At 41.2% G+C, this 27,223-nt stretch overlaps 2 protein-coding genes across 8 annotated transcripts in view; both read left to right on the forward strand.

Moving 5' to 3' along the window:
- LOC117870750 (E3 SUMO-protein ligase RanBP2-like) overlaps positions 1 to 8,722 on the forward strand; it is a 68,722-nt gene extending 60,000 nt beyond the window's left edge. For both annotated transcript variants that reach the window (XM_034758076.1, XM_034758077.1), the window contains 4 exons: positions 2,687 to 2,832; positions 4,769 to 5,042; positions 5,169 to 5,503; positions 7,411 to 8,722. In XM_034758076.1, coding sequence (XP_034613967.1) covers positions 2,687 to 2,832; positions 4,769 to 5,042; positions 5,169 to 5,503; positions 7,411 to 7,713 — 1,058 coding nt within the window. In that variant the 3' untranslated portion in view covers positions 7,714 to 8,722. The remainder of the gene's footprint in view (positions 1 to 2,686; positions 2,833 to 4,768; positions 5,043 to 5,168; positions 5,504 to 7,410) is intronic.
- Positions 8,723 to 14,792: 6,070 nt separating this feature from the next.
- Positions 14,793 to 27,223, forward strand: part of CCDC138 (coiled-coil domain containing 138) — a 58,887-nt gene continuing 46,456 nt past the window's right edge. For 4 of the 6 annotated variants that reach the window (XR_004644030.1, XM_034758078.1, XM_034758082.1 and 1 more), the window contains exons 1-6: positions 14,793 to 14,945; positions 18,687 to 18,747; positions 20,869 to 21,007; positions 23,429 to 23,553; positions 24,404 to 24,588; positions 25,785 to 25,943. Coding sequence is in view for 5 of the 6 variants with exons in the window: in XM_034758078.1 (XP_034613969.1) it covers positions 14,868 to 14,945; positions 18,687 to 18,747; positions 20,869 to 21,007; positions 23,429 to 23,553; positions 24,404 to 24,588; positions 25,785 to 25,943 (747 nt within the window). In the remaining variant the exon portion in view is untranslated. Of the gene's footprint in view, positions 14,946 to 18,686; positions 18,748 to 19,411; positions 19,543 to 20,868; positions 21,008 to 23,428; positions 23,554 to 24,403; positions 24,589 to 25,784; positions 25,944 to 27,223 lie in introns of those variants that run through there. The other 2 variants (XM_034758079.1, XM_034758080.1) reach the window with 2 other exon arrangements.

Consider the following 27,223-nt stretch of genomic DNA (forward strand, 5'->3'; position numbering starts at 1 on the left):
CCCCCCCCCCCCCCCCCCCCCCCCCCCCCAATCCCACTGCCTAGACTCACCCCCGTCCCACTCAGGACATGCAGGAAAAAGAAGCAATGGGCTTAAATGGTAGCAAGGGAGATTTAGGTTAGACATTAGGAAAAACTTCATAACTGTAAAGGTAGTTAAGCACTGGACAAATTACCTAGAGAGGTTATGGAATAGCAGTCATTGGAGTTTTTTAAGAGGTTAGACAAATACCTGTCAAGGATGGTCTAGTTGTTATTACTCAGTCCTGCCTCAGTGCAGGGGTTTGACTAGATGACCTGTTGATGTCCCTTCCAGTCCTATATTTCTGTGATTCACACTGAATTGCCTTGTGCCACTGTTTAGTAGTAGTGGCACACAGTTCTCTGACATGCAGGTTTATAAAATTGTAGTTTAGAGCATAACAATTTTAAAGCTCTGCATGTTCAGACCAACTGAGCTGAAAATTGTGATCTACAGTATTCAAAACTATTAAGATGTGGGCTGAAATAAAATCAGCATGAATTGCTCAACAATATCAATGGAATCAGCATTGCGCTGCTATATATTGTAAAATATTACAGTGAAATCTTGCAAGTATTACATAGCACGCCGCCTGGCCCAAGTGGTAACTAAGAATAACATCTTCCTGTTTCAACATTCTTAACTTGTATCCCATAGCTCCTAGAAGTTGGTTTTTTTTTTTTTTTTTCCAAACACTGAATGCTATTAAGTTATGAGTTCTAACAGGTTTTTTTTCTTTTAAACCACAACACTGAATGTTATTCTAAAATTGTTTTCCAAATATTCTTAAACTCCCAGTTTATCCCCCGCTGATGTTCATTGTGAAAAGTATTGCCAGTCTAATAATATTTGGCACTTTTTTAATTCACTGTCCAACATGTGTTTTGTGCCCTCCTCTGGTGGATTTTTAGAGGATAACTGTATAGCTACCAGCTAAGGGAGTTGTATCTTGAACTCAAGTAGTAGAAGCTCATGCTTTTAAGTCTGGATGGCTCGGGTTCAATCTTTGGTGACTAGCTATGATGGAGGTTGCTACACTTATTATCCCTTTTAATCAGAGGTTCTGAATATGCTTTGTTGTAGGCAGAGCTAGCCTACAGTTAAGCAACCGAAAATTTAGAATGGGAAGTGTTGAAATGTTGGGAAGCCTTATAATTTTGCCAGTCCGGAACGAACATTCCATCTGAGGGATGGGGCCAGGGAGAGAGGAGAGTGAGACAGGACCAGGAAACTGGGACAAGGAATCCAGAGCAGAAGTGGGGGGCAGTTGAAATCAGATGAGGAGCTGGGGCGGGTTAGACAGCAATAGGATAGACATAGACTGGAGGGGATGGAGAAGAAGGGTCTTTGACTACTAGAGACCACTCTGTTCAGGAGCCTGGAATTAGACCCAGGATTCCTGAGTTTCACAGTTCCTCTTCTGTCAGCAGATATCTGTGAAACCCAGTGGCAAAAAAAGTATCTCATCCCCCATAGAACTGATCTATCACATATAGGATGACAACCTACTGCTTCTGCCATCATTTACTCCATTAGCTCAAATGGCAGAAGCCTGTGCAGTGGATCTAAAGGTTCATCGGCAGGGTTGGAGCCATGCGAGTTTCACGATGATTCCACGTGACAGAATTTCTGGGGCAGTTCAGTTTTGATTTTTACAAAAAACCTAGGGAAATGCATACAGAAATAGGGTGACCAGATGCCTAAATAGTGGAATCTCAAGCAGGAGTAGAGAGGTTATTTTATCTCTGTATTTGGCACTGGTGCAACTACTGCTGGAATATTATGTCCAGTTCTGGTGTGCACAATTTAAGAAGGATATTGATAAATTGGAGAGTGTTCAGAGAAGAGTCACAAGACTGATTAACAGATTATAAAACATGCCTTATAGTGATCGACTCAAGGACCTCAGTCTATTTAGCTTAACAAAAAGAAGGTTAAGAAGTGACTTGGTTATAGACTGTAAGTATCTACATAGGGAACAAATAGTTAATATTGGGCACTTCAGTCTAGCAGAGAAAGGTAGAGCATGAGCCAACAATTGGAAGTTGCAGTTAGACAAATTCAGACTGGATATAAGGCATACCTTTTCAATGGTGAGAGTAATTAACAATATACTAAGGGTCATGGTGTTTTTCTAAAAGCTTTTTCTAAAAGCTATCCTCTAGGAATTATTTTGGGAAAGTTCTATGTCTGTGCTATACAGGCGGTGAGACCAGGTGATCCCCAGATCCCTTCTGGCTTTATAATCTCAGAACTAGGTACATCAATTCACATGCAAAATTCTCATTGAATTCAATAGGTGTCCTTGCCCTGTGGCTTGTGGTGCGGGCTGCAGCAGGGGCCGTACAACCCCTCTCGCAGCTTCCTAGGGCCCCCTCTCATGGCTCTGTGTACCTGTATCTGTCGTCGTCCTCTCTCTCTCCTCCTCCTCTTCCCCCACCCCCCGCCGCGCACTTGCCCAATGTGTCCTGACATTTCACTCTTGCGATCTGGTCACCCTAGTTCATAAGGTACTAAATTGTAAGTGACAGATGCATGTAAACTAAATGTCTCTTTCTAGAAATAGTATTGTTTATGAAAATTAAGAAACTTTGTATATAATACGAAAGTGTTTATTGGAGTGTCTGGAAAGATATCTGAAACTTTAAACTCTTTTCATAACTAGATAAAAACTTCAAATGGGAAAATACAGGAGCAGCTGTATTTGGAGTACAGCCAGCCAGTAAAGGAGATGAAGATGAAGATGGTAGTGATGAAGAAGTTGTACATAGTGATGATATCCACTTCGAACCTATAGTGTCCTTACCAGAGGTGAGATGTTTTTGGTCATCGTTTAGAGACTCTGTTAAAACAAGCATGTCCATGAAACTAACACCACTTAGTAAAACTGAAAGTATTCTATAACTCTAAATTAGCCCCACTTTAGCAGGCTTTGCATTTCATTCAACTTGAATGTCAACATCTGCTGCTTCTAAAAAATAATAATTTTTGCTTTTCTGAAGCCCCGGATGCACAAAAATCAATTCACCACCAGAGGAAAAAATAGGCTACACGGTATTAGATACTATCAGGGCTAAACATTTTTAGGGAGTCTCCCTGGTTTTCACTAGGGTGAAACACATGATTCTAATAACCCTGTTCAAATTGCAACATTGTATGGAAAAGCTGCTTTAAGCATATATTTTTAAAGCTTCTGAAATTACTTTAACTACTTTGAAGCCTGTACAGCTTGACTTATACAAGGGACCTAGAGTTTGTGTGCAAAAATGCACAATACTACCAGTAACTCTTTTAAGAGCTCAGATGGTTCAAGATTATTCTGTGAAATATGTGGCGTATTCAAAATAAATGATTGGAATACACTTGTTAGAGTGCTGCTTTGACCTGTAGAACTCGCTTATGGCTTTACCACTTATTAGTGATGCAGCCATCCAAAACTCTTGCTAATAATAAAACTGTTATACTACACCATGTATTCTGTTCTCCCCCCTCTAAATCTGGGTGAAAACTTGACAGGACCACTGAGCAATAAGGAATTAATAGCACAATCAGAGCTAAATTAATCTGAAGATGAATAGCACAGTAGGCAAATGAAAGATGTTCAAGAGCTGGCAGGACGTAGTAGTCCTATAGTGGAAGGTGGGTAGAATAGTGGAGAAAACTATTATTCAGATTATCCTAGCACCAATTTTTTAATCTACACTGAATGTAGTCTGGTAACTGGTGATGTTTAAACCACATTAGAAATGTTAATAAGGTGTCTGTTTGGGTTGTATTTAAAATCTTTTCTAAAGACAAACTTGATTTTGCTTTAATTATAGACATGGTGTAACAGTATCCATGGTAACATTTCTCTAAAATCCTGCACAGCCTCACTCATCTTTCACCTTGTGTCTCCTTTTAATCTCCCTTGCCCCTTCTATTCCCCCTTCCTTTTTTTAAACATGTCCTCCCACAAACAACCTTTCCTCCATTCACCATCTCGCTTGTTTATAATGCCTGATCTTCTCAAGCTTTCATTTGTTCCAAAAGAGAACTCTAACAATTGTCGTTTTTAACATTTGTAAAGAGATCAGAAACTTGAAATATGCACAGCCAAATAAAGCAAATACATATCCTTCTGCACATGATTAATCCTGCACCTTCTACTTGTTTGTGGTCTAGTTATAGAAAGCAAGTACTTTGAGATCATTCTCTTGTCTGCAGAAAGCATAGCACACTACTAAAAATAACACACAACGCTATGTAATGCTATATACAAAATAATGCAAACTCCTCCAGCACACTTGTATTCTAGCAAAGCTTATACATTTGGGTGGGACCACTTCCAAAGCATTCAGGTCTACAAACATGTAGAAAAGAATTTCTGTGCCAGAAACTATGCCCCAGAACATGTCAAGGACTCTTAGAGCAAAATTAAATTTTCTAGGTGAAGCAGTATTTGAGAGATGACTTTATAAAAAGTTAACTTTCTAAACTGTGAAATAAACCTCACTTTTCAGCTCCCTATCTCAAAAACTTACTCACCTCACCACAAAGTTGGGAATATATCTCCTCTGGCTACAGACCTGCCCATGCAGAATTTCAAATAGAAAGTGTGTTTTGGAGGAAGTTTTTAAAGGGAGAGAAGGGTGTAAAATCAAGATAATAGAAAGCTATTACCCATTCTCTCTAATGCATTAGTAGATTCCTGGTGACTGTGACTGTCTAGGAAATGCATGAATATGCTGTTTTTGCTGCTTTCTAGGTGGAAGTGAAATCTGGAGAAGAGGATGAAGAAATTCTCTTCAAAGAGAGGGCAAAACTCTATCGATGGGACAGAGAAGTCAATCAGTGGAAAGAGCGTGGAGTTGGAGAGATAAAAATTCTCTTCCATACACAGAAGAAATATTACAGAATTTTAATGAGAAGGGACCAAGTTCTCAAAGTGTGTGCAAATCATGTAATCACAAAAACAATGAATTTAAAGCCCTTGAATACATCAAACAATGCGTTAGTATGGACTGCCACAGATTATGCTGGTGAGTTTGAAAAGATACCGTGTTTTGTGTAGGTTGCTTGAAAATTTTTTCTTCATGTATATGACAAATAAAACTGTAACTGATGCTGAATAGGCTATGATAATCTGTTTGGGAATTTAATTTCAGATGGCGAAGCAAAAGTAGAACAACTTGCAGTTCGATTTAAAAGCCAAGAAATGGCTGATTCCTTCAAGAGGAGATTTGAAGAATGCCAACAAAATTTGTCAGAACTTCAGAGAGCACATGTATCCTTGGCAGCAGAACTGTCAAAGGAAACCAACCCTGTAGTGTATTTTGAGGTTTCTGCTGACGATGAACCTTTAGGACACATAACCATGGAACTATTTTCAAATATTGTTCCTCGAACTGCTGAAAATTTCAGGGCCCTGTGCACAGGGGAAAAAGGATTTGGATTCAAGAACTCTATATTTCACAGAATAGTTCCTGACTTTGTGTGTCAGGTAAGTGCAAGTTGAAGATTTTTTTTCTTAGAATAAAACCTATTTTCATTTCTTAGAGCAAAGACCATTTGTTACATGGAGTGAGGAGGTTACCAAAGATTTTGATTCAGTGGACTGACTTACTCCCTAGTTTGAGTGTACTTCTTGTCTGAAAAGTGGTTGTTGTTTTATTTTAAAAAGTTGTAGGATTCCTCTTATTGTACCTCAATGATTTCCATATCAAATTTGCTCATTTATAAGTAATTTTTTTCTCTAAATACTAGGTCTTCAAATATAACCTGCATCTAAAACTCAAGTATCAGAGGGGTAGCCGTGTTAGTCTGAATCTGTAAAAAGCAACAGAGGGTCCTGTGGCACCTTTGAGACTAACAGAAGTACTGGGAGCATAAGCTTTCGTGGGTAAGAACCTCACTTCTTCAGATGCAAGACAAGAAGTGAGGTTCTTACCCACGAAAGCTTATGCTCCCAGTACTTCTGTTAGTCTCAAAGGTGCCACAGGACCCTCTGTTGCTTTTTATCTAAAACTCAGGCTGTGTTCTTTCTGGCTCAGTGTATCGCCAGTAATAAAGATTCTCTAGGCCAGATGCATCAAGGCAATTGCCACTTGCCATGGATAATTTCACTTTTCTCAAACTGATTTGCACACTTTTCTCATCTGTGCAGACTTGATGCACCAACTTCTGCAGATTCAATCTTTGGCAAACAGTGACAGTATACTAATGAATACTGTTTTTTATCTGGATGCCCAGCCAATGTGGTGGTTGGTAATTAGTACAGCTACTTCAGTTCTCTGACTGAGAACCTAAACTGGCGGGTAGAGGCTACCTTTGTATAACACTGAGTCAAAGAATTCAAGTTGTCAACCGATCCTATTGCATTGGAGTATGGCGCTTCCATTTCCCAGTTTAATAAGCATGCTTGAAGTCTCCATATACTTCATACTTGACTTTAATATGTACTTGTTAATTCCATTCTTTACACTGATTTTTATTTGAATTCGTTTCACTTTGGTTTTACTCCTGTATGTGGTGATCTCAACTGGTATGCTCCGTAGTGCTAGTAATGACCCATTTGCTTGTTAATACCCAAACACTGGCCCAGGCTAGTATAGCTGTGGACTAGAAAAACTAGTTGCCTGATTCTGAAGGGCATTAGAGTGGCTCGTATTAGCTGCAGGGTGCCCTTAGCAGTAAATATTTTCATTTTTGTTTGCTTGTTAAGAACACATGGCCAACATATGAATGGCTTGTCTACATGGACATCCCGGAAGGTTAATCCAAATTGACTAAAGTTGTGAATTTGAAGTGGATTAGTTAAATCATATTAAACCCTAGTGTGAACACCCTCATTCAGAACTGAAGTAGCCTTTAATTTGGCTTAGTTTAATTCACTCTAAACTGAACTAAGGCCACTTGAATTTCAAAAGCTGTGTCCACACAGGGATTTAGTGGGGTTCACTTCAGATTCACACCTCTAGTTAATTGGGATTAATTTTCCTGGATGTCCCTGTGACAAGCCCAAAGAACTTCTTACCTGCCCAATTTTGTAAGGTGCCGACCTCAAAGTTGAGTAGATTCAACTAGAAAACAGAAAGGACACCAGTAATTCTCAGAGGACACTCTGTACCTTTCACAGTTAGGCCACAAATTAGCACATATGAAAACTTTATCCTTGCCATGAGTGATTAATATTTTCAGTTTTCTGTTCGCTTGTTAGATGATCACATTTATGGCTAAAACTAAGAATGAGAGACCATTCTGTCTTATTTTGTCAATATCCAGACATCTGAGCTCTTAATGTTTTTCTGATTCAGTTATTCTTAGAGGAAAACATACAGCAAGCTTTCTACTTGGTAGATATTTATGGGTTAGTAATGAGTTAATTCTATAAATGATTAATATTTTCAGGGAGGAGATATCACTAGGCATGATGGAACAGGTGGACGGTCCATTTATGGAGATGCATTTGAGGATGAGAACTTTGAAGTGAAACACACTGGTCCTGGATTACTGTCGATGGCAAATCGTGGCCGGGACACCAATAATTCTCAGTTTTTCATCACTCTTAAAAAAGCAGAACACCTGGACTTTAAACATGTGGTATTTGGGTTTGTGAAGGATGGCATGGATGTTGTGAAAAAAATTGAATCTTTTGGTTCTCCCAAAGGGTTGGTGAATAGAATTGTCATCACAGACTGTGGGCAAATATAATGTCTAAGTAGTGATTCTACAGATATGTGCACTAACAGCATAAATCAAAGTTGGGCTGTTGTAGACTAATTATGTTCAGCTTTTTTAAAATTGACATTTCTGATGTATAAATGTAAAATTACAACTTATAGAAAAGTACTTTTTTATGTGTTAATTGACTTTGCATGTTGTGAAATAAAAGTTCAAACACTGGCATATGTTATCCTGACATTTGTTTTAAATGTGAAAAATTTAAAATTAAATCCTAGTCTTGTTAAAGCAATTGTCTTTTCTTCACTTTGGTTTGTACAAGGACTATTACATGCATAATCTATTTTCAGTTATTTTGATTTGCTACTCTGATGTATCAGTATTTTGAATATAGAATTAGCGATCATGCTTCCAAACTAAAGTAGCTCTATGTGAGAACTATTTCCTCTTCTTCCCACTGATGTACAGAAAAACAAAAAGCAAAGTGGCAATTCATTCTCCTTACCCTTCTTAAGAGCATTCAGCTGCAAATATAAGTTACCATCTTTCTCTCTAGATGGAAGTTATCTTTCCTAAGTTGAAGAAAACGTGTGTTTTCTACTGGGTGGTTTGTTTGTGAAACAGTCTTTGGGTACCTGAACCCTGAAGTTATTGAACTATTGCCTGTATACTATCTTAACATAAGTTCTTGTAAAAATCCGACTGAGAACTTGTGATCTTCCTGTGGTATAAATTAATATGCTTTGAGAGCCGCTGCTTGTATCGGTGCTTTGTATATAGGAGAGTGATTGCAAAAATACTTGTAAGGGCAATTGGATAAATAAAGAACTTGTAAAGCTTATTGGGTGGGGAAAAAAAACTGGTAAACTCTGGATCTTAAATGAAAAATAACGTGTTTTTGCATCTACTGTTAGTGACCTTTTTGGTCCAAATGCTGTTAGTTTTTTGTTGCTTTTTATGATACCCTGTTTTTTCAGCTCTGGTAAATGTCTGCTAAATTCAGAACTGAGTAACTACATTTCACTATATTAAATAGAATTCTGCGAACTTAAAGCATGTCTTATAAATAGCAATATTATGTTCAGATCCAATGCAAGCTTAACAGTATTTTGAGTGGTAAGATGAGAAAAGCAATCTTTCACTGGACCAACGTCTGTTGGTGAGAGAGACAGGCTTTTAAGCTGAAGAGCTCTGTGTAGGCTTGAAAACTTGTCTCGCACTAACAGAAGTTGGTCTAAGAAAAGGTATTACCTCACCTATCTTCTCTCTCTAATATCCTGAGACCAGCATAGTTACAACACTGCATGTAGTATTTTCAGTGATGGGCACACAATTCAAAGCCAGGATATCTAAAGGTCCCCCTAGATCAGGGTTTCTCAATATGGGGAATGGACCTAAAATTAGGCCGCCAGAATTTTTCAAAGGATCACATGGCAGCTCCTCTTGCTTCTGTCCCATAGGGCTGACTGGGCTTGCCTCCCTGGTCCAGGGTCCCAGAACCACTCAGGTTTGGCCCAGCCATCATGATGACAGGAGTCCACGTCAGCCAAATTTGAGTGGTGGCACTGCAGTCCCATGAGCCAGGTCACAACTTCACTCTCACAAATTTGTTCCAGTCAGGGGTGGGGTAAAGCAGTGCTGTAACCTGGGAGGTTGCAATGCCCAGGGCTGACAGCTAAGCCCTGCCAGCTCCACAGCACAAGAACCTCCACGGCGGGGTGAGTGCCAGGCAAGACCTGACTAAAACTATCCCAGAGTCTCCACCCTCAGCCTATTTACTAGTTCATGAGAGGTCATAAACATTTACAAATGGGTCCTGATCCCATAAAGGTTGAGAACTACTGATCTAGATATCACACTTGCATACAAATACCATTTCACTAAAGTACTTCAAAAGATAAAGAGCAGAAACACTCTTCTTAACAAACTGGTAGTGTCCGCATTGAGACCCCGTGTGCAAACAGGGCGTTGTTCAGGGCTCCTTCTCTGCTGCTCAGTGGGAACACAGTGCCCCAGTTTGGTTAAACTTTGCCCACTCTCGACTACTGGACATACTTACTCACACCAAGAGAATTATTACAAGCGCCCTGCAACCAACAAAACTGGTTTGGTTATCAGCCCTAGCCAATTTTCTTTAACCAACCATCTGGCATCAGAATGCAACCAAGAAACTGCAATTAAAAACTGGCAGATGGACCACGTCTGCTGCCTCAGGCTCATGGTGCACAGGCTGTGGGGCTGTTTAATTGTACTGTAGACATTCAGACTCATGCTGGAGCCAAGCTCTAGGAGCTGCAAGGTGGGAGGGTCTCATAGCTGTGGCTTCAGCCCAAGCCCAAATGTCTACACTGCAATAAACAACCCCATGATCTTGAGTCAGGTGGCACAGGCCAGCTGTGGGCTTTTAATTGCTGTGTAGACATCTAGCTGACTCAAGGCTATTTTCCCGAAACCTTTCATTGCTTGTATTGTCCACATGCAATTGCTCTCTTTGTGTATAATAAAATTAATAGTTTAATCATTAAACTTGCTGTGAACTAAGTAGATAATCTTAAATACCTGAAAAGCAAATTTTGTCACTTTTGCAAAGCTTTTTTTAGTTCTTAAAACATCAGTTTGGCAAAATCACCACTTTTACAGTATGAATCAAGTTGTGCTGTTGCACAAATGTTTGATATCTCAATCTTCCTTTGCGATGGTTAAAAGTAAACTAAGAAGGGTATGGCTGCCATGCAGGGCCGGTGCAACCATTTAGGCGACCTAGGCGGTTGTCTAGGGCACTAGCATTTGGGGGGCGCCATTTTCTTCGGCAGCAGCCGGATCTTCGGCCACCCTGGTAGTGTACTTGAAGTTGGGTCTTTCACATCTGAATCCTGGGCTGTTCTGGGGGGAAGGGGCGGGAGTCTCTCTCTCATCTTGACAAGAAATGCTATTCTGGACCTGAGAAACCTCTAATCACTGAAGTTTAATCAAAAGTGATAGGTTATTGTGAAGAATTTTGGTTTTGATGAATTGGCCTTTTCCCATAAAGTTTAGTTGAAAAATTCCTGACCACCTCTAATTTTTACCCCTAATGCCATGAAACTACCACCAAAGGACTGCACTTCTCATGCTGGAACATTCCTGAAATTACTGCCCATGCCATAATTATGGATGGTTCACTCCACTGGAGGCGATTCATAAATTTGGTTTTGTACAGAATTTAGGGGCGGTGGAAATCAGCATTAGCAAAATAAGAGAAATTCTCATTTCCTGTATGAGCAGAGTTTGCCAGATGCACTGTGACTAATAAACTGCATTTATTCCATTTTGTACAAAAATTCTGAATTGGTTAATTTGTATTCTTTGTAGATGTATAATCAATGCATAGAATACATATAAAACAGTGCTTTTGACATGCTCAAAAGTTTATTATACACTTAGCATCTTGATTTAGAAAAACTAAATCTTTACTATTTTGTGTAATGAGGCCCCTGGCACCCTGCTCCAACTCCTCTCTCCTTTCCCCCTTTACTAGCACATGGAACATGCACTTATCAAACAGGCTGCGGCCTTGAAGTTTTAAGAAAGTGGATACAGCACCTGCACTCTCCCTACTCAAAGTACCAAACTCAAGGCAGGGAATGTACTGTTTACACTTCCAAATGAAGTCATTTTAGTATTCGACATAATTGATGAAAAAATTCTCCATTTTAAAAAAGTTTTGGAAGAATTAAAAATGTAGACTGAGATAAATACATACATTACTTTAAATGAACCTTATCTTCATTTTTAAAAATTCCATTTGTATGTTTTAGTCTCCAAAGAACATGAATCAACATATCTACCTGCTGTAGCACTGCAATGTCCATTACAGCGTTTCTGTTTGTTTGCTTTTATACTAGCCCCACATGTAGGCTTTTGCTTTGTCAATTAAGTCACTTGATTTATGGAACATTTCCTGTGTTGATTTCTAAAACATCTCAGTAGAAATGAGGAGAGACCGCCGTAAATACTACCTAGTGAAGTAAGTAAATGTGCATGACTATGTTCCCATGTATGGGGGGGAAAGGCAGGCCCTATCCAAAGGACTTCACATTGTTAAAAAAAATCATCAGTAGTGGTAAGGCTACACTAATATAAATGTGCTAGTACATTATGACTAGAGTGAAGTGAATAATGGAAAAAATGCATGCAAATTATCAAATTCAAAAGCAAATGTTGATTTGAATGTATTTGCCCCCTTCTGTGTTTGCTTTTTGTGAACATTCAAAAGTTTAATTTCATTATGTTGGGAAACTCTTATCCATGAAGAGAGTTTGGCAGAACAGCCTGAAAAGTCATTAGACTCTGGTTTCATCTGATCATGATGTTTGTTGCACAGCTGACATCCTTTCACCAGAATTATTTATCTCTGGCTCTCCTACTTTGTCCTAAGTTTCGTGAGCTGCCTTGTCCCAGTGTCACTGATTTGACAGGTCATAAGTCATTACAGTAGATGGTTCTTGGCTTTGAACTGGTCACAGAAGTAGTCTGGAAATCAGCAGAGGGATTGGAACAGAAGTAACAGGCTTTTGGCATATCTTTCTGTTGAGCAGGCAGGGTGCCACATTCTGCACAAGTGGGAGCCTCCACATTGCTGCTACCTCCAAACCCAGATATGGTGAGTAACAGTAATCCTGGCTGGAGGTTACAAATCCATGGGTAGATGTGACAGACAGGATCCTCATCTGGGAGGAAGAGGTGAAGTTTCTTTGCAAGCTGGTGATGGGAGAACCTGATCTAGTAGGCTAAATATTGAGTTGACGACAGCCTTGAGGTTTCATGCTACTTTGATGAACAGTAGGAAATCTCTGTGATGGAAGGGGAGGGCAGTGATGTAGCTATTTTTCAAAGCATTTCTGCCTCCCTGAAGTATCACTTTAATCTTGCCCAGGTTGATTTTAAGTTCTTCACCAGGTACTGCTCTCCTTTGATATTGCCACGGGGAGGTGATCTCTTAGCCCCACTAAGGTTTGTCTCATGTTGTGTCCCAAAATGAAGTCCACTGGTAAGGCATCGAGGATGCTGGCAGATGTCCCATGTTACAGTTTTTTTGTCACTATTTTGCAATTATTTAGCCTAGGAATGAAAGGTTAGAGATGGAGAAAATGTATTCTGCATCAAGTGTTGGCTTTTTGAGGATCAGGTGGATTGTTACATTTTTCAGGGAGGCTGACAGGTTAATTTCTTTAAAGGAAACCTTGATTTTCCTATTCTACAGAGGGTGGCTTGAATATTCATCACATCTTCTCTCTTTTCATCATTTGTGGTGGGGCCAAATTCTGAGAGATGTGGGATGGTTAACATGATGGGAATGTAAGTACAACAAGTTCCTCTTGTATACAGTTGCTCTGTTTTGCAAAATATCAGGTGAGCTCTTCATCAGGCCACTTGGTTCACAAACAGATGCTCCTTATCTGTAACTTGAGGGAGTTACCACATATTAGAGTAGGCTAGATCCTCTTCTGACGAAGAGAACTGAAAGGAATAGTGCAGTTATTCACTCTGCTGTATGCTAGCAGTCTGCAGGCCGCACTAGGCTCACAAAGAAACTGCTGCTTTTCAGCTGCGCATAGTCACAGGCAGCATCACCACAGATAAGAAACGAAGAGAGTGGGGCAGAAAGTAGCAGTGTGATAGCATTCCTGTGCCCTGACTTCCAATACGTCCTCCTGCTCCCAGAGCCGTATGGCAGATGCTAGCATTCTTGCAAGGTGTTCTACTTCCTCACAGGTGATCTGATCCAAACTTTGTAGAGACCTAGGCCTAGATAAGTTCATAGAGGATAGGTCTATCTATGGCTATTAGCCCAGATGGTCAGATTAAAGGAAAGTGAAGATTTGACATCAACCGGGACAGTCAGTCAGTCTTGATATCATATGATCCCAAAGAATCATATGATATGATTTTGTGTATGAAAAAAAGAAAAATTTAGAATTAAAAACGAATGTTGTAATACAAACAGGATGTGCTATATTTGAAACACTGAGATGTGACTGCTGAAGCTACTAGCAGCCAGGGAGAAGAACAGGAGTACTTTATTAGAGCATAAGCTTTCGTGCTTGGGGCGGCACCTGGAGGGAGGCGGTGCGGTGCTCCGGCTCCAGCCGCCCGGGAGAGCGGAGCCCCGGGCGGGCTCGCCGCTCTCCCCCCGGCGCTCTGGCCACCGGGGACAGCGGAGCCCCGACTGGGACTTGCTGCTGGGGAGAGCGGAGCCCCGCCCGGGGCTCGCCGCTCTCCCCCTGGCGCTCTGGCCGCCCTACCCTGCCGCGCGGGGGGCGGCCGAAGGCTTTTTTGCGTGGGGCGGCAAAAAAGCCAGAGCCGGCCCTGCCAGCAGCTATTACTATTTTAAATGATTATTGCTATTAATACATCAATTAAATAGCACAGTGCCATCCACATGCACAGTGTTAAGGAAGGTGAATGATGAAGTGCCAAGAGTAACAAAAATAACATTTTAAAAAGTAAGTAATGTACAGACAGGCAGTGCTATTTATAGGGGCTAGCAAGGCAAAGTCAGGCCAGTTCAGGCAATGCGAACAGCCCAGGAGATACATTTGTGGGGCTTTATACAAACTGACCCGGGCTTCTTTTAAACACTGAATTATTATTGGGGGGGGGTGTTTATAAACTATTGCACTGACCCAAGTCTCCGTTAGCAGCTCGGGACCTGGCTTCAGCCAGGGCAACGCTCCCTGCAGCCTTGGGCATAAGAGCGCAGCCCTGGGAAGCGGGTGCTGAGATGCCCCGTCCTGCAAGGAGCGGGGGAGCTCCTCTTTCCTGCCCCCGCTGCAGGCAGCTGACCCCGCCTAGGGTAACTGTTCCCCGCCTCTGCCACCGTCTAGCAGCGCCTCAAGCCCGGCTCCTACCCCCGGCCCTGATTTTGGCTCCGCTCTTCCGCCTGGCGCCAGCTGGTTGCCCCCACACCCCGAGCGTTCCGCCCGCCGAGCTGCGCCCTGTGAGCCCGCGGCCAGCAGGGGGCGCGCTGCCCCCCCTCGCCCCCCGCCCCTCCACTACGGGCAGCGGCGTCAGCAGGCGTCACGGAGCTGGCTCCGTCAGCCAGCGCATGCTCAGTGCCGCCGCGGCGGCGGCCAACTGCCGCGCCGCAGCGGCTTAGCGCGGGGCGCTTGTGTCCAGTGGCGGAGGCGCGAGCGGGGTGGCTCATGGCGAGCCCGGCTCTGAGCAGCTCCGTGGAGCGTCTGAAGCGGCGCTACCTGCGCGGGGAGCCGAGGCCCGCGGGGGTGAGAGGCGCTGAGGCGGCCAGGGCAGGAGGGGGCGTGGATGGAGCGGGGAGCAGGAGTGGTGGGGGCCGCCCGGGTGGGGGGCGCGTGTAGGAAAACGTGGGGTCAGGTCGTGAGCTGCTGGGTCGGTGCTTGGGCCCCTCTGAAGATCCAGGCTCCCTGGCAGCAGCGTGTCCCCTGCCCCCCAGGCGGAGGTTCCTGGTCTCCTCGGTGAGGGGCTCTGTAATAGCCCCCGATGTACCAGCCTCATCTGTGGGTAGGGCGCCCAGACAGCAAGTGTGAACGATCAGGACGGGGGTGGAGGGCAATAGGAGCCTATATAAGAAAAAGACCCAAAATCGGGACTGTCCCTATAAAATCGGGACATCTGGTCACCCATCTGTGGGGCATGAGGAGGGGTCCCGCCCCCAGCCTGTGGCATTGGGCAGGCTCCCTGGTGCCCCCTGTGGGGAGGGGAGTTACCCCAAAGTTCTCAGCATTGCTCCGGGAGGGAGAGTCCTCTGTCTCTTACTGCTGAACATTAGTTACTTCAGAAAGAAAGAATCGCGATGTGGGGGCTATGGGGGGCCATTCACATGAAGGGAATTAATCCTGTGGAGGTTTTGTGTTACCCTCCTTTTAGGTTTTTGTCACGTGTTATGTCTCACCTTCAGGCTTTGGCATGATTGAGTGGTGTGGCATTGGAAATGTGCACCCCTTTGTGTTTTCTTTCCCTCTTCTCAGGCAGCCGGTTAAAATAATAGCGTGTGAGGGAGTGTATGGAGCGCCAGAATCTGCTAAACACTTTGGGCAATGAGTGAGCCCTAATGGCTGTGGGACATGAGGCGTATTCTATATTAGTCTATTTTAGGGTACTCTGTAGCACCTATCATCATATTACCTAAGGACTTACTAAATAAATATTCAAACCTGTGTAACAATAAAATGGGAAGTGACCGCTAGTTGGTTGACTTGTGACACAGCAACATAAGTGGGTTTTGGGGAGGGATTTGGAGGAGGATCAGTTCAGGCAGGTCATTTCATGCATAAGGACAGTGTTGAAGAAAGCAAAAGAACATATGTGGTGGCTGGGTGGGGGGCAGAACATATGTGGTGGGGGGTGGAAAGTGGTAGGAAGAACATGGATAAGGATGAGAGAGCAAAATAACGAAGGGCCTAGTAGATTAGAACAAGAACTTGATATTATGGATAGAGCCCTGTACACTTATATCCACGGATGCAAATCGGTATCCACGGAGCTGCAGAGCTCTAATGGGAACCGCAGCAATGAAAGCAGCAGCCTGGTGGGCCGCTGCTCCCAGGAGCTAGTGCCCCGTGCTGGCAGCTCCTCCAGCATGGCTGACACCAGGGTCTCCAGCAGCTGTCCCTAATTGTGCTAGTGCTGTGGGCTGGGCTGGGGGCAGTATAGCCAGGCTGGAGGAGCTGTCAGCGTGGGGCACCAGGCTGCTGCTTTTGCCTCCGCGGTTCCCAGTAGAGCCCTGCAGTTCCGCGGATACCGATTTATATCAGCTGATATTCTCATCCGTGAATATCAATTTTGTATCCACACAGGGCTCTAATTATGGAATAGGTGTGATGGAGAGATTGAAAGAGACGGACAGTGTGGGCTAGAGTAATGGGCAGTAATAGATGATTATAGCAGCTGCAGTTTGTATTGATTGAGGGTGAGGTGGAAAGATATGGTTGTCGGAAAGGCCAGAGAGGAGGAAACTGCAGTAATCAAGAGAAGAGATTAGGGCCTGGATGAGAGTCCTAGTTATCTGGACAGAAAGAAAGGTCAGATATTAGAAATGATATGTAAGAAACTGACAATTTGGAGAGAACCTGGGAGCAAGAGAGCAGGAAGAGTTGAAGATGTCTGTGAAGTTAAAAGTCTAATTGATGGAAAGGATAGTGATGTTATCAACAGTTAACAATAAAGGGGCAGTGGAAAGGGTTGCTGTTGAGCTAGGGCCATATTACAGAGGTGGGGAGAGCTGTTAGTGATCCCTATATTAAGAATGCTTAATGCTTTCCATTCTTGGGACCTTTTCTTTGAGGAGCTCACACACCTTTAGTGTTTGCCAAAAGCCTTTGATATTTGACTGAGAGAACACCTTCAGGCTACCCATTTACCTTTTCTTTGTCCCATGAAATTCAGTTCATCTTTTGCCAAGATATGAACTATTAAAGATTGACATCCCTTCTCTCACTTGCATGGCCCAGGAAAAACATTGGCAATGTGCCCAAGTAATTGAACACACGTACATTCTAAGTCCAAGATCATGCCAAAGCGACAATAGCAAACTGTACTAGCTGGGAGCAGCCAGAGTGGATGGACAGGTGGAGAGGAGGGCTCTCCAGACTAAAGACAAATGGATGGCCCCAGTGGCCCATTCTGCCTCCTTGGAGCATCAGAGGGGGGCAGTAATCAGTCTGGGTTTCTCCATCCCATAAATCCACCTGGATCCACTTCCCCAGTCTCCCTCCCCAGCCCCTGGGGTACTACATGGGACTGGAGCCCTTCCAACTCCCAGAGTTTGTCAGTGGGGAGCCAATCTCCTGATTGTACTAGTCCATCCTCCCTCTGGGATAACAACCTTCTGCTGCCTGGTGAGGTAGTTCTGTAGCTCAAGTAGTACTAATCCATACTGAAATGTTGAAGGTTCAGAGTTCAGCCTCTGTTGATGATGCCTGTTGGAAAGGGGGGAAATGTTACAGTTGCACATAATATAATTAGTTTTTACTTTTTTTCCTTAAAAAATAACACACGGAGTTGCATGCAAAAATTACCTTAAAAGAACATTATTGAAGTTGGGAAATGCTAGATTTACAGTTGTCTGTGAAACCTCAGTTCTGCCCCTTTGTGCATATGTGTTATGATTAAGATTCTGTCACGGGTATTTTTAGTAAAAGTCACGGACAGGTCGTGGGCAATAAACAAAAATTCATGGAAGCTCGTGACTTGTTCTTGACTTTTACTAAAAATACCCTGGGGCAGGGCAGGGGTAGACAGAGGGGCTGACCCAGCCCAAGCCACAGCTCCAGTGGGATGGGGGCCTCTGCTCTTACAGCCCCGCAGCTGGCAGCTCCTTCTCCAGAAGAAGTCCCGGAAAGTCACGGAATCTGTGACCTCTGTGGCAGAATCGTATCTGTAGTTATGATACAGTCTTTTATTACACGATCACGTACTATTTTTTCCACAAGAGCACAGACTGGATGCACAGTAGGGTAGAATGAGGGTTGCAGGAGCCACCTTAAATCTAGCATTTCTTAACATTCAAGTGCTTGAATTTGCAACCTAATAATACTTTAATGTAATTTTTTTAAAGTGTATAATTATAGGTTGATGGCAAGACATAAGGTAGGAAATGTTGGAGTGATAGGCTGAAATGTAGGACTGGATGGAGCTGTTTCTATGGCTACCTAATCTACTTACACATATTTACTTGAATGGCCCTTATCACTGAAGTATTTGAGGGTCTCTCAAGTTTTCAAAAATAGAAATAATGTTAGCAATCTTTCATTTGTAGCTTATGAGGAAGTAGCTTGATTAGTTTATAGGGTTTTTTGTTTCTTCGCTTATGTTCGTGTGAGGTTTCACTTACATTTTTGTTTAGGAAAAATCATCCTCTGCTCAAAGCAAACATCTTTTAACAGCAATTCCTTAGTAAAGGCACTATAAACTGTAAACAAATACATTGTAATATACATTATAATGGAATTAAAAATAGTAGTGACTTTTTTTCTGTTTTCTCTTAGGATTGTCTTTCAGGTTCATTACAGACCAAATGTAAAAAAGGAAACTCCCTAACATACACAGGTAATATACAAAAAGGATGTTTTGGATATCTTTGTTAAAAGGAACATCAGTTCAAATTCACTATTCTTCAAATTTATCTTAAGAATTCCTGTGCTTTGGGGGAGTAGTTTTATATTTTCTCCAAGTGTATTTTAAGTAGGCAGACATTGGTTTGTGTTTGTGAAACTTGGGCACCAGCCTGGAAGTTTATACATATGTATGGATTCTACAGGAGTACTCTAGGAAATCTCCTTGCGTTGCAGTTGCGGGTGGGTTGGCAGGAGAGGAATTGCTAATGCTTATGTATCTTCCCTGTGAGAAGGAGAGCTGCTGGTAAGGAAGATATGGGTAAAAAAGAGTATTGCTCCCACAGTGTCTAAAAAGAAAACTTCACTAGCTGGGCATTAAAGCGAAAACTAGTACCAATAACCTTTTGGGGGCGGGGGAAGGTGACTATAATGGCCCAGTACTGCAATAGAGTCTTTGGCTGTGTCTACACTACCACTTTCAGCGCTAAAACTTTTGTTGTCCAGGGGTGTGAAAAAACACCCCCCCGAGTGACAAAAGTTTTAGTGCTGAAAAACGCCAGTATAGACAGTGCTTTATCTCCCGGCGATAAAGCTACACCGCTTGTTCGGGGTGGTGTGTTTTTTTTTTTTTTTTTTATCACCGGGCGATTTCTCCCCTGGCGATAACGTGTGTCTACGCTGCCCACGTCACAGTGCTGCTGCGGCCGTGCTGTAACATGGCTAGTGGAGACGTACCCTTACTTTCATCCATAGAATGAAAATCAGCTACATGCACACCCCACTCACGATAAGTAAGGTTCTAGTATATGTATGACCATCTTATTCTATATGTTTGAGAAGGTGAGGATTGGCTATTATTGGGATGTGGCAGAGAGAAGCATTTGGTTATCATTGGCACATATATGAGAACTGGCTGCCATCAGTTGGATTGTGTGGGATGGAGTAAGTGTCTTGTTGAGAGGGGGTCGGTTTGTGGGAAATTCTTTGAGGTGGGTGGTATTGGGTAGCTCCCTATGTGGCAATATGTTGCTTTTATAGCCATGTACACAGGGCTGTCCTTAGGGGTGGGTCACCCGGGCAGCCGCCCAGGGTGCCCTGTGGTCAAGGACGCTCCGTGTGGCAGCTTCCCCATGTGGGTGCAGGAGGGATTGCAGGGGTTAGGGGCTGGGTTACAAGGGGGCACCCACGGGGGACAGGGACAATGGGGGGACACCCATGGGGGCCAGAGTGCCAAAATACAAGTTTCTCTAGGGCACCAGTTTCCCTAAGGTTGGCCTTGCGTGTACAGTACATGCAGGTGCCTAGGATTGCTGACTGGAGGGGACGCAGTTAAACATTGCATGACGCAAATTATAAAAAATAAAATTAAAACAGGAAACTTTAAAATCTTTAAAAAAGTTTTAGGTTATATAATCTAAGACTTTTATATACATTCACTTTTTAAATGTACAGATATGAACTTAATGGTTACTATGCAGGTGGGGTTCCAGAGAAATGCATGTTCCCGTGCTGATGCTCATGATAAGCAAGTAACAGGCTATGTTGTTCAAACTTCAAATTTGCACAGCAATTAGCATATGAATGCAAATTGTAAAACTTCAGGAAGATAGATGTGACTTGAAAACAAAGTTGAGGTTTCTAAAATGTTTTTAGTAACAGAACTAAGCTTTTAAAAAGATTCTTAACAATGTAATAAGTTTGAATGTTCTTTAAAATTGACTTAATGGTTTTAGAAATGCAAGGTGGTTAAGGTAATATCTTTTATTGGAACAACTTTTGTTGGTGAGAGACACAAACTTTTGAGCTTACATAGAACTTTTCTTCAGATTTAATTTTGTTAGGACTTCTTTAGGACTTAATTTTTTTAGTCATCTATAAAACTTTTCAGTTTTAAATTATTATTAAAATACAATTTAGCTAGTATTTTGTGTTTCTCTAAATTTAATTCCTAACTTGTCAGAGCTCGTTCTAATATGTTCTGATTCTGGGTTTTGTTCTCTTAAGCAATAACCCTTACAGAGTACAAAATATATTAATTAAATCATTCTGGATTTTTTTAATGTGTGCTTTTCAACTGCAAAATGAAATATTTAATATTTGAATTATTTTATAGGTAACTTGGACAGTTCATCAGATAATACAATTATGCCTTTGTCCATAAATTTTTCACAATCAAAAAGTACCCACAATGGAAGAAAGCACTATAGCAAACCTCTTAGTGACTTGTTCAAGAGTTTCAAAAACTTGGATTGGTAAGAGATGAACCCTCATTCCCTCATATGTCATTAGACCCCTTTTTCTTCCTCCCATCCTCCCCTTAAACCCAAACTCTAAACAAATCATGAGTTAACCCTTAATACATTATGTAGGATTTTCAGACGGATCCAGTAGCAGGTTGCCATGTGCAAGGCATAGCTTTCACAGTTTTTGTATACTCATACTTTCGTGGTCATTAAGGATCAGCTTCTGTCTGACTAATGTAATAATGTGAATAGGGCTGTCAAGCGATTAAAAAAATAATCGTGGTGTTAAACAATAATAGAATAACATTTTAAAAAATATTTTGGATGTTTTCTACATTTTCAAATATATTGATTTCAATTACAACAAGAATACAAAATACAGTGCTTACTTATTATTTATTTTGTATTACAAATATTAGCACTAACATTTTTCAATTAAAAAAAAAAGTATTTTTCAATTCACTTAATACAGTACTGTAGTGCAATCTCTTTATCATGAAAGTTGAACTTACAAATCTAGAATTGTATACAAAATGTAACTGCATTCAAAATAAAACAATGTAAAACTTTAGAGCCTACAAGTCCACTCAGTCCTACTTCAGCCAGTCACCTGAAAGTGAGAACCGGCATTCGCATGGCACGATATTTACGTGCCAGATACACTAAAGATTCATATGTCCCTTGATGTTTCAACCACCATTCCAGAGGACATGCGTCCTTGCTGATGATGTGTTCTGCTCAATAACAATCCAAAGCAGTGTGGACCAACGCATGTTCATTTTCATCATCTGAGTCAGAAGGTTGATTTATTATTATTATTATTATTATTATTTTTTTTTTTTTGGTGGTTTGGGTTCTGTAGTTTCTGCATCTGAGTGTTGCTTGTTTAAGACTTCTGAAAGTATGCTCATACCTTGTCCCTTTCAGATTTTTGGACGGCACTTCAGATTCTTAAACCTTGGGTCTAGTGCCATAGCTATTTTTAAAAATCTCACATTGGTACCTTCTTTGCGTTTTGTCAAATCGGTAGATAAAGTGTTCTTAAAATGAACATGTGCTGGGTCATCATCTGAGACTGCTATAACATGAAATATATGGCAGAATCTGGATAAAAAAGAGCCAAAGACATACAGTTCTCCCCCAAGGAGTTCAGTCACAAATGTAATTAACGCATTATTTTTTAATGAGCATCGTCAGCATGGAAGCATGTTCTCTGGAATGGTGGCCAAAGCATGAAGGGGCATTCAAATGATTAGCATATCTGGCACGTAAATACCTTGCAACACCGGCTACAAAAGTGCCATGCGAATGCCTGTTCTCACTTTCAGGTGACATTATAAATAAGAAGTAGGCAGCAGTATTTCCCATAAATGTAAACAAACTTGTTTGTTTTAGCAATTGGCTGAACAAGAAGTAGGACTGAGCAGACTTGAAGGCACTAAAGTTTTACATTGTTTTGTTTCTGAGTGCAGTTATGTAACAAAAAAAAAATCTACATTTGTAAGTTACACTTCCACGATAAAGAGATTGCACTACAGCACTTGTATGAGGTGAACTGAAAAATACTATCTTTTGTTTATCATTTTTACAGTGCAAATATTTGTAATAAAAAATAATAGAAAGTGAGCACTGTACACTTTGTATTCTATGTTGTAATATAAATCAATATATTTGAAAATTTAGGAAAAAACATCCAAAAATATTTAGTAAATTTCAATTGGTATTCTATTGTTTAACAGTGCAATTCATCACAATTAAATTTTTTAATAGCGATTAAATTTTTTGAGTTAATCGCGTGAGTTAATTGCAATTAATCGACAGCCTTAGATGTGAACACTGATTTTGGGTAGGGCAGTTCATCCACTTACTTGAGATAACTATATGTGCAGGGCTCAGCTTGTGGGATGCAGGGATTAAGACATATAAGGGACTAAACAAGTGAGGAGAAAGGGAGACAGCCAGAGTTGACAAGATAGTCTTAAATCTATTTAGAAGACTCCAGAGAGATAATCTTAATGCTCCAATGCACCAACCTGAAAGAGAACATATATCACACCTTTTATTTTCTTCTCTGGATATCCTGTTTGGAAGAAAAAAAAGTTGTGCTTTGATCTGTTATAAAAGTGGTTTAGTTGTTGCATGCATGTAATTTATGAAAATTAGATCGCTTACTTGTTCCACGGGTTTTGCGAAGTCATCAATTTCATTGTTTGACTGTAGTTAATATCTTATTTTATAAGTGCTTTTCATTCTGAAGGGATCTCAAAGTGCTTTTCAAATTACTTAGTGTTGTCTCTTTGCATTCAGTCAAATGTAAATATGCTGGAATGAGAAACAGTTGTATTAATATGCAGATCTTCTTTACATGCATAACATTTTAGAATGGCACTGAATAATTTCAGATTCATGTCATCCATTTGTATTTTTTAGCTTTGATGATGAGCTGGATTCGCTCTATGATTCAAGTCAGCTAGAACTAGAGGAAGAGGTCATTGTAAATGTCTCTGCAACTGATGCAATTCCAAATACAGTCACGTACACGTATACAGAAACAGGTAATCAGAAAAATATTAAATTCACCTTCAATTTATCACATAACTTTTGACTTATATGTATGAAAAATAAAACCTTTATTCAGGTTTCAACTGAATCTTTTTCATAATCCAATTAATAAAATTAATTGAGTGAGTAAACTATATTTTAGTTTTGAGATGTAATGTTTTAGTAGATCTAGTCATAATTGTATTATATATAAACAAGACAAATTCTTTTCTAAAAGATTGGCCTTTTTAAGACTCCGGCAATGCAGTTCTGATTATTGTATGTTATGGATCAAGAAATAGAGAAAAAGAAAAAGCCAGCCATTATTAACACAGTATTTTCAGTTTATAAAATGAAACATTTTCAATGTTAAGAATAGGTTGTCTGATTAAATAGCACTGTTCCAAGACATTATTTGACTTCCACATAAAAACATCTCTCATAATGTTCCTTCATGTTCTCCCACCATCACCAAAAGAACCAGTCAAAACACTGAGAAATAGTTACTGCTTAATAGCTATATTTTGCTTTCAGTCTGCGCACAGATCTTCTAGTGATGTCTGTTGGACTTCTGCGTGTAGGCTTAGGATATAATTTATGTATTAAACTGCACTGATCAGAAAACTAATAATAATAATAGTCCAAAATGAATCACAGGAAATAGATGATAAAGGTTTTGAACAAATACTCATAGTATCTCAGGAGATACTCAGACTAACTTTTCACTTTAGTACCTGGTATACTGCTATTTAATCACAAAAGCCTAACGTGTTTCTACTTTTATGTAACAATAACTGGTCATCTGATTTATTAATCTAAACTGCAAGAATAATTTTTATAAAATGTGTTCTTTTCATTTCTTAGATGTCACCCTACCATCCAATTTGGCTGCAAACACAGTAACATGTAGTGACCATGATACCAGTAGTGGTCTGGTTAGGAAGATCGTGAGCAAGCCTGAAACTCAGGTATTGAGTGGTCAAAGATTAATACCATCTCACATCAACCAGATTTATGATGAGCTATATGTCATACATCAGAAACTGCAGGTAGGAACTGGAAATGACTTTAGAATATTTAAAGTGTTTTTTTTTTTTTTTAAAGCTGCTCCTCGTATCATTCTACAGCATAATGTAAGCCGTTGTATTGCAAGAGGCTTTAACAACTTGTCTAATGAGGCAGTGCTCTCTTATGGATAGAGGAGGGGGCTTGAAATCTTCAGATAAAAGGCAATGTATTACAATAACTAGTATTAACCAAAAATTTCAGATCTAGGTGCCTAAAGTCAAGTTTCTAAACCAGGGGTTGGCAACCTTTCAGAAGTGGTGTGCCGAGTCTTCATTTATTCCAGTGTTTCTCAAACTGGGGTCGCCGCTTGCGTAGGGAAAGCCCCTGGCGGGCCGGGCCGGTTTGTTTACCTGCCCCGTCCACAGGTCTGGCCGATCGCGGCTCCCACTGGCCGTGGTTCGCCGCTGCAGGCAATGGGGGCTGCTGGAAGTGGCGCAGGCCGAGGGACTTATTGGCCGCCGCTTCCAGCAGCTCCCATTGCCTGCAGCGGCGAACCACGGCCAGTGGGAGCCGCGATCGGACGGGGCAGGTAAAAAAAACCGGCCCGGCCCGCCAGGGGCTTTCCCTATGCAAGCGGCGACCCCAGTTTGAGAAACACTGATTTATTCACTCTAATTTAAGGTGTCACGTGCCAGTAATACATTTTAACGTTTTTAGAAGGCCTCTTTCTATAAGTCTATAATATATAGCTAAACTATTATTGTATGTAAATAAGGTTTTTAAAATGTTTAAAAAGGGTCATTTAAAATTAAATTAAAATGTAGAGCCACCTTCTCTCCCCCCATGCTCCCGGACCGGTGGCCAGGACCCAGGCAGTGTGAGTGCCACTGAAAATTAGCTCGCATGCTGCCTTTGGCACGCGTGTCATAGGTTGTCTACCCCAGTTCTGAACCCTGGTTACCTAAGTAGAAGTGGCCTGATTTTCAGAAGCCAAACAATCCCATCCCTGATGGGAGTCAGTTGGATCACTGTGTTGAGGTGCTGAAAGTAGTCTGCTTTCAGCATTGTGTCCCAGTACACCAAGGTGGTGCTTATACTCAGTGAACCATACATGCGATCTATTATATACATTTCCATAAAACTGAAAGTATCCCTGATAAAATGACTGTATTTAAATATAAGTTATAATACTTTCATTTTTATACCTTTTTAAAATTCTCCATTTTTTCTGACACAGCAAGAAAATTCAGCACAGCAGGAGTATGCTCTGCAACTTCAGAAACGAGAACGTTTTTTAGCTGAAAGAGAAGCATTGCTTTTCAAACATGAAGCTGCTTTGACTAAGATAAGAGGTGTGGAAGAGGAAGTTCATGCAAAATTTCAAATTATAAAGGAGGTACAGTAATTTGTATTAGAATTATTTTCTTGGGCAAGCGTTATCTGGGGCAAGCCATTTCACTTATTTCTTCAGTCCCTCAATTTCGTCACCTGGACGTCACAATGGAGGTAATTCTCATTTTTGTAAAGAGCTTTGAGATCCTCAGATGAAACGTTGATATACAAGGGTAAAGTAATATTGCTATGTATTTTGGTTATTAGTAAACTCATCTTTCTGAGAAAGCAACTAACAGTCTGGTTCAAGGGTTGCCTTTTGCTGTTATAATTTGGAGAACAATATTATCCATTTCTAAAAGAATAATTAAATGTAACCACGTGTGTGACTTTGTTCTGTATATCAGAAAGAATGGTTGGAGATAACTCGTCTAAAATTTTGTGATACATTAGGAAATAGTTGGTCAGAACATTTTCAACTAAATGAAATTTTGTTAATATGATTCACCGAAGCCGAAATATTTTGTGGCGCTATATTGATTTTGACAAAAACGTTGTCAGAAGGTTGGGGGTCTGGGGTGAGGGGAGAAAGAAAGAGACACACACGCTCTGTGGCCTGAGTTATGGGAGACCTAGGTTCGAGTTCCTGCTCTGCCTGTTTCAGAGAGATCTGGGATGAAAAACTCTGCTCTGAAATTTTGAAACCTTGAAAGTTTCTTCAAAACAGAATTGTCCCCTGACCAGCTGTAATAATAAGTGAATGAAGAAAGAGACTGAGGCTAGGTCTACCCTACGGGGGGGGGGTCGACCTAAGATATGCAACTTCAGCTACGTGAATAGCGTAGCTGAAGTGGCGTTTTTTAGGTCGACTTACCTGGCTGTGAGGACGGCGTCGAGTCAACCGCTGCCGCGCCGCCGTCGACTCCACTTCCACCTCTTGCCGCAGTGGATTTCCGGAGTTGACGGAAGAGCCATCGGGGATCGATTTTATCTTGTCTTCACTAGACACAATAAGTCGATCCTCAGTAGATCGATTGCTACCCGCCTATTCGGCGGGTAGTGAAGATGTGCCCTGAGAGCCTGATCCAAAGCTCATTGAAGTCCACTAGAGTCTTTCCAATGGCTTCAATGGGCTTTGGATGAAGCCTTCTAATGAGGAATGGGATAGGGTAAGAGCAGGATGGAATGGAATTAGGAAAAACTGCTCTCAAACAGTTTAAACTTAACCTTAGGTAGTAATTCTGAATTTAAGGAAAAGAGATGAGAACATTGATTGTGAGACAGAAAGCTGAAGGTAGCGAGGTAATATATCTTCAGCCATTTGAGACATGTATTAATGAAGCA

The sequence above is a fragment of the Trachemys scripta genome, chromosome 1 (genome assembly GCF_013100865.1).
Source record: "Trachemys scripta elegans isolate TJP31775 chromosome 1, CAS_Tse_1.0, whole genome shotgun sequence".
Lineage (NCBI taxonomy): Eukaryota > Metazoa > Chordata > Testudines > Emydidae > Trachemys > Trachemys scripta.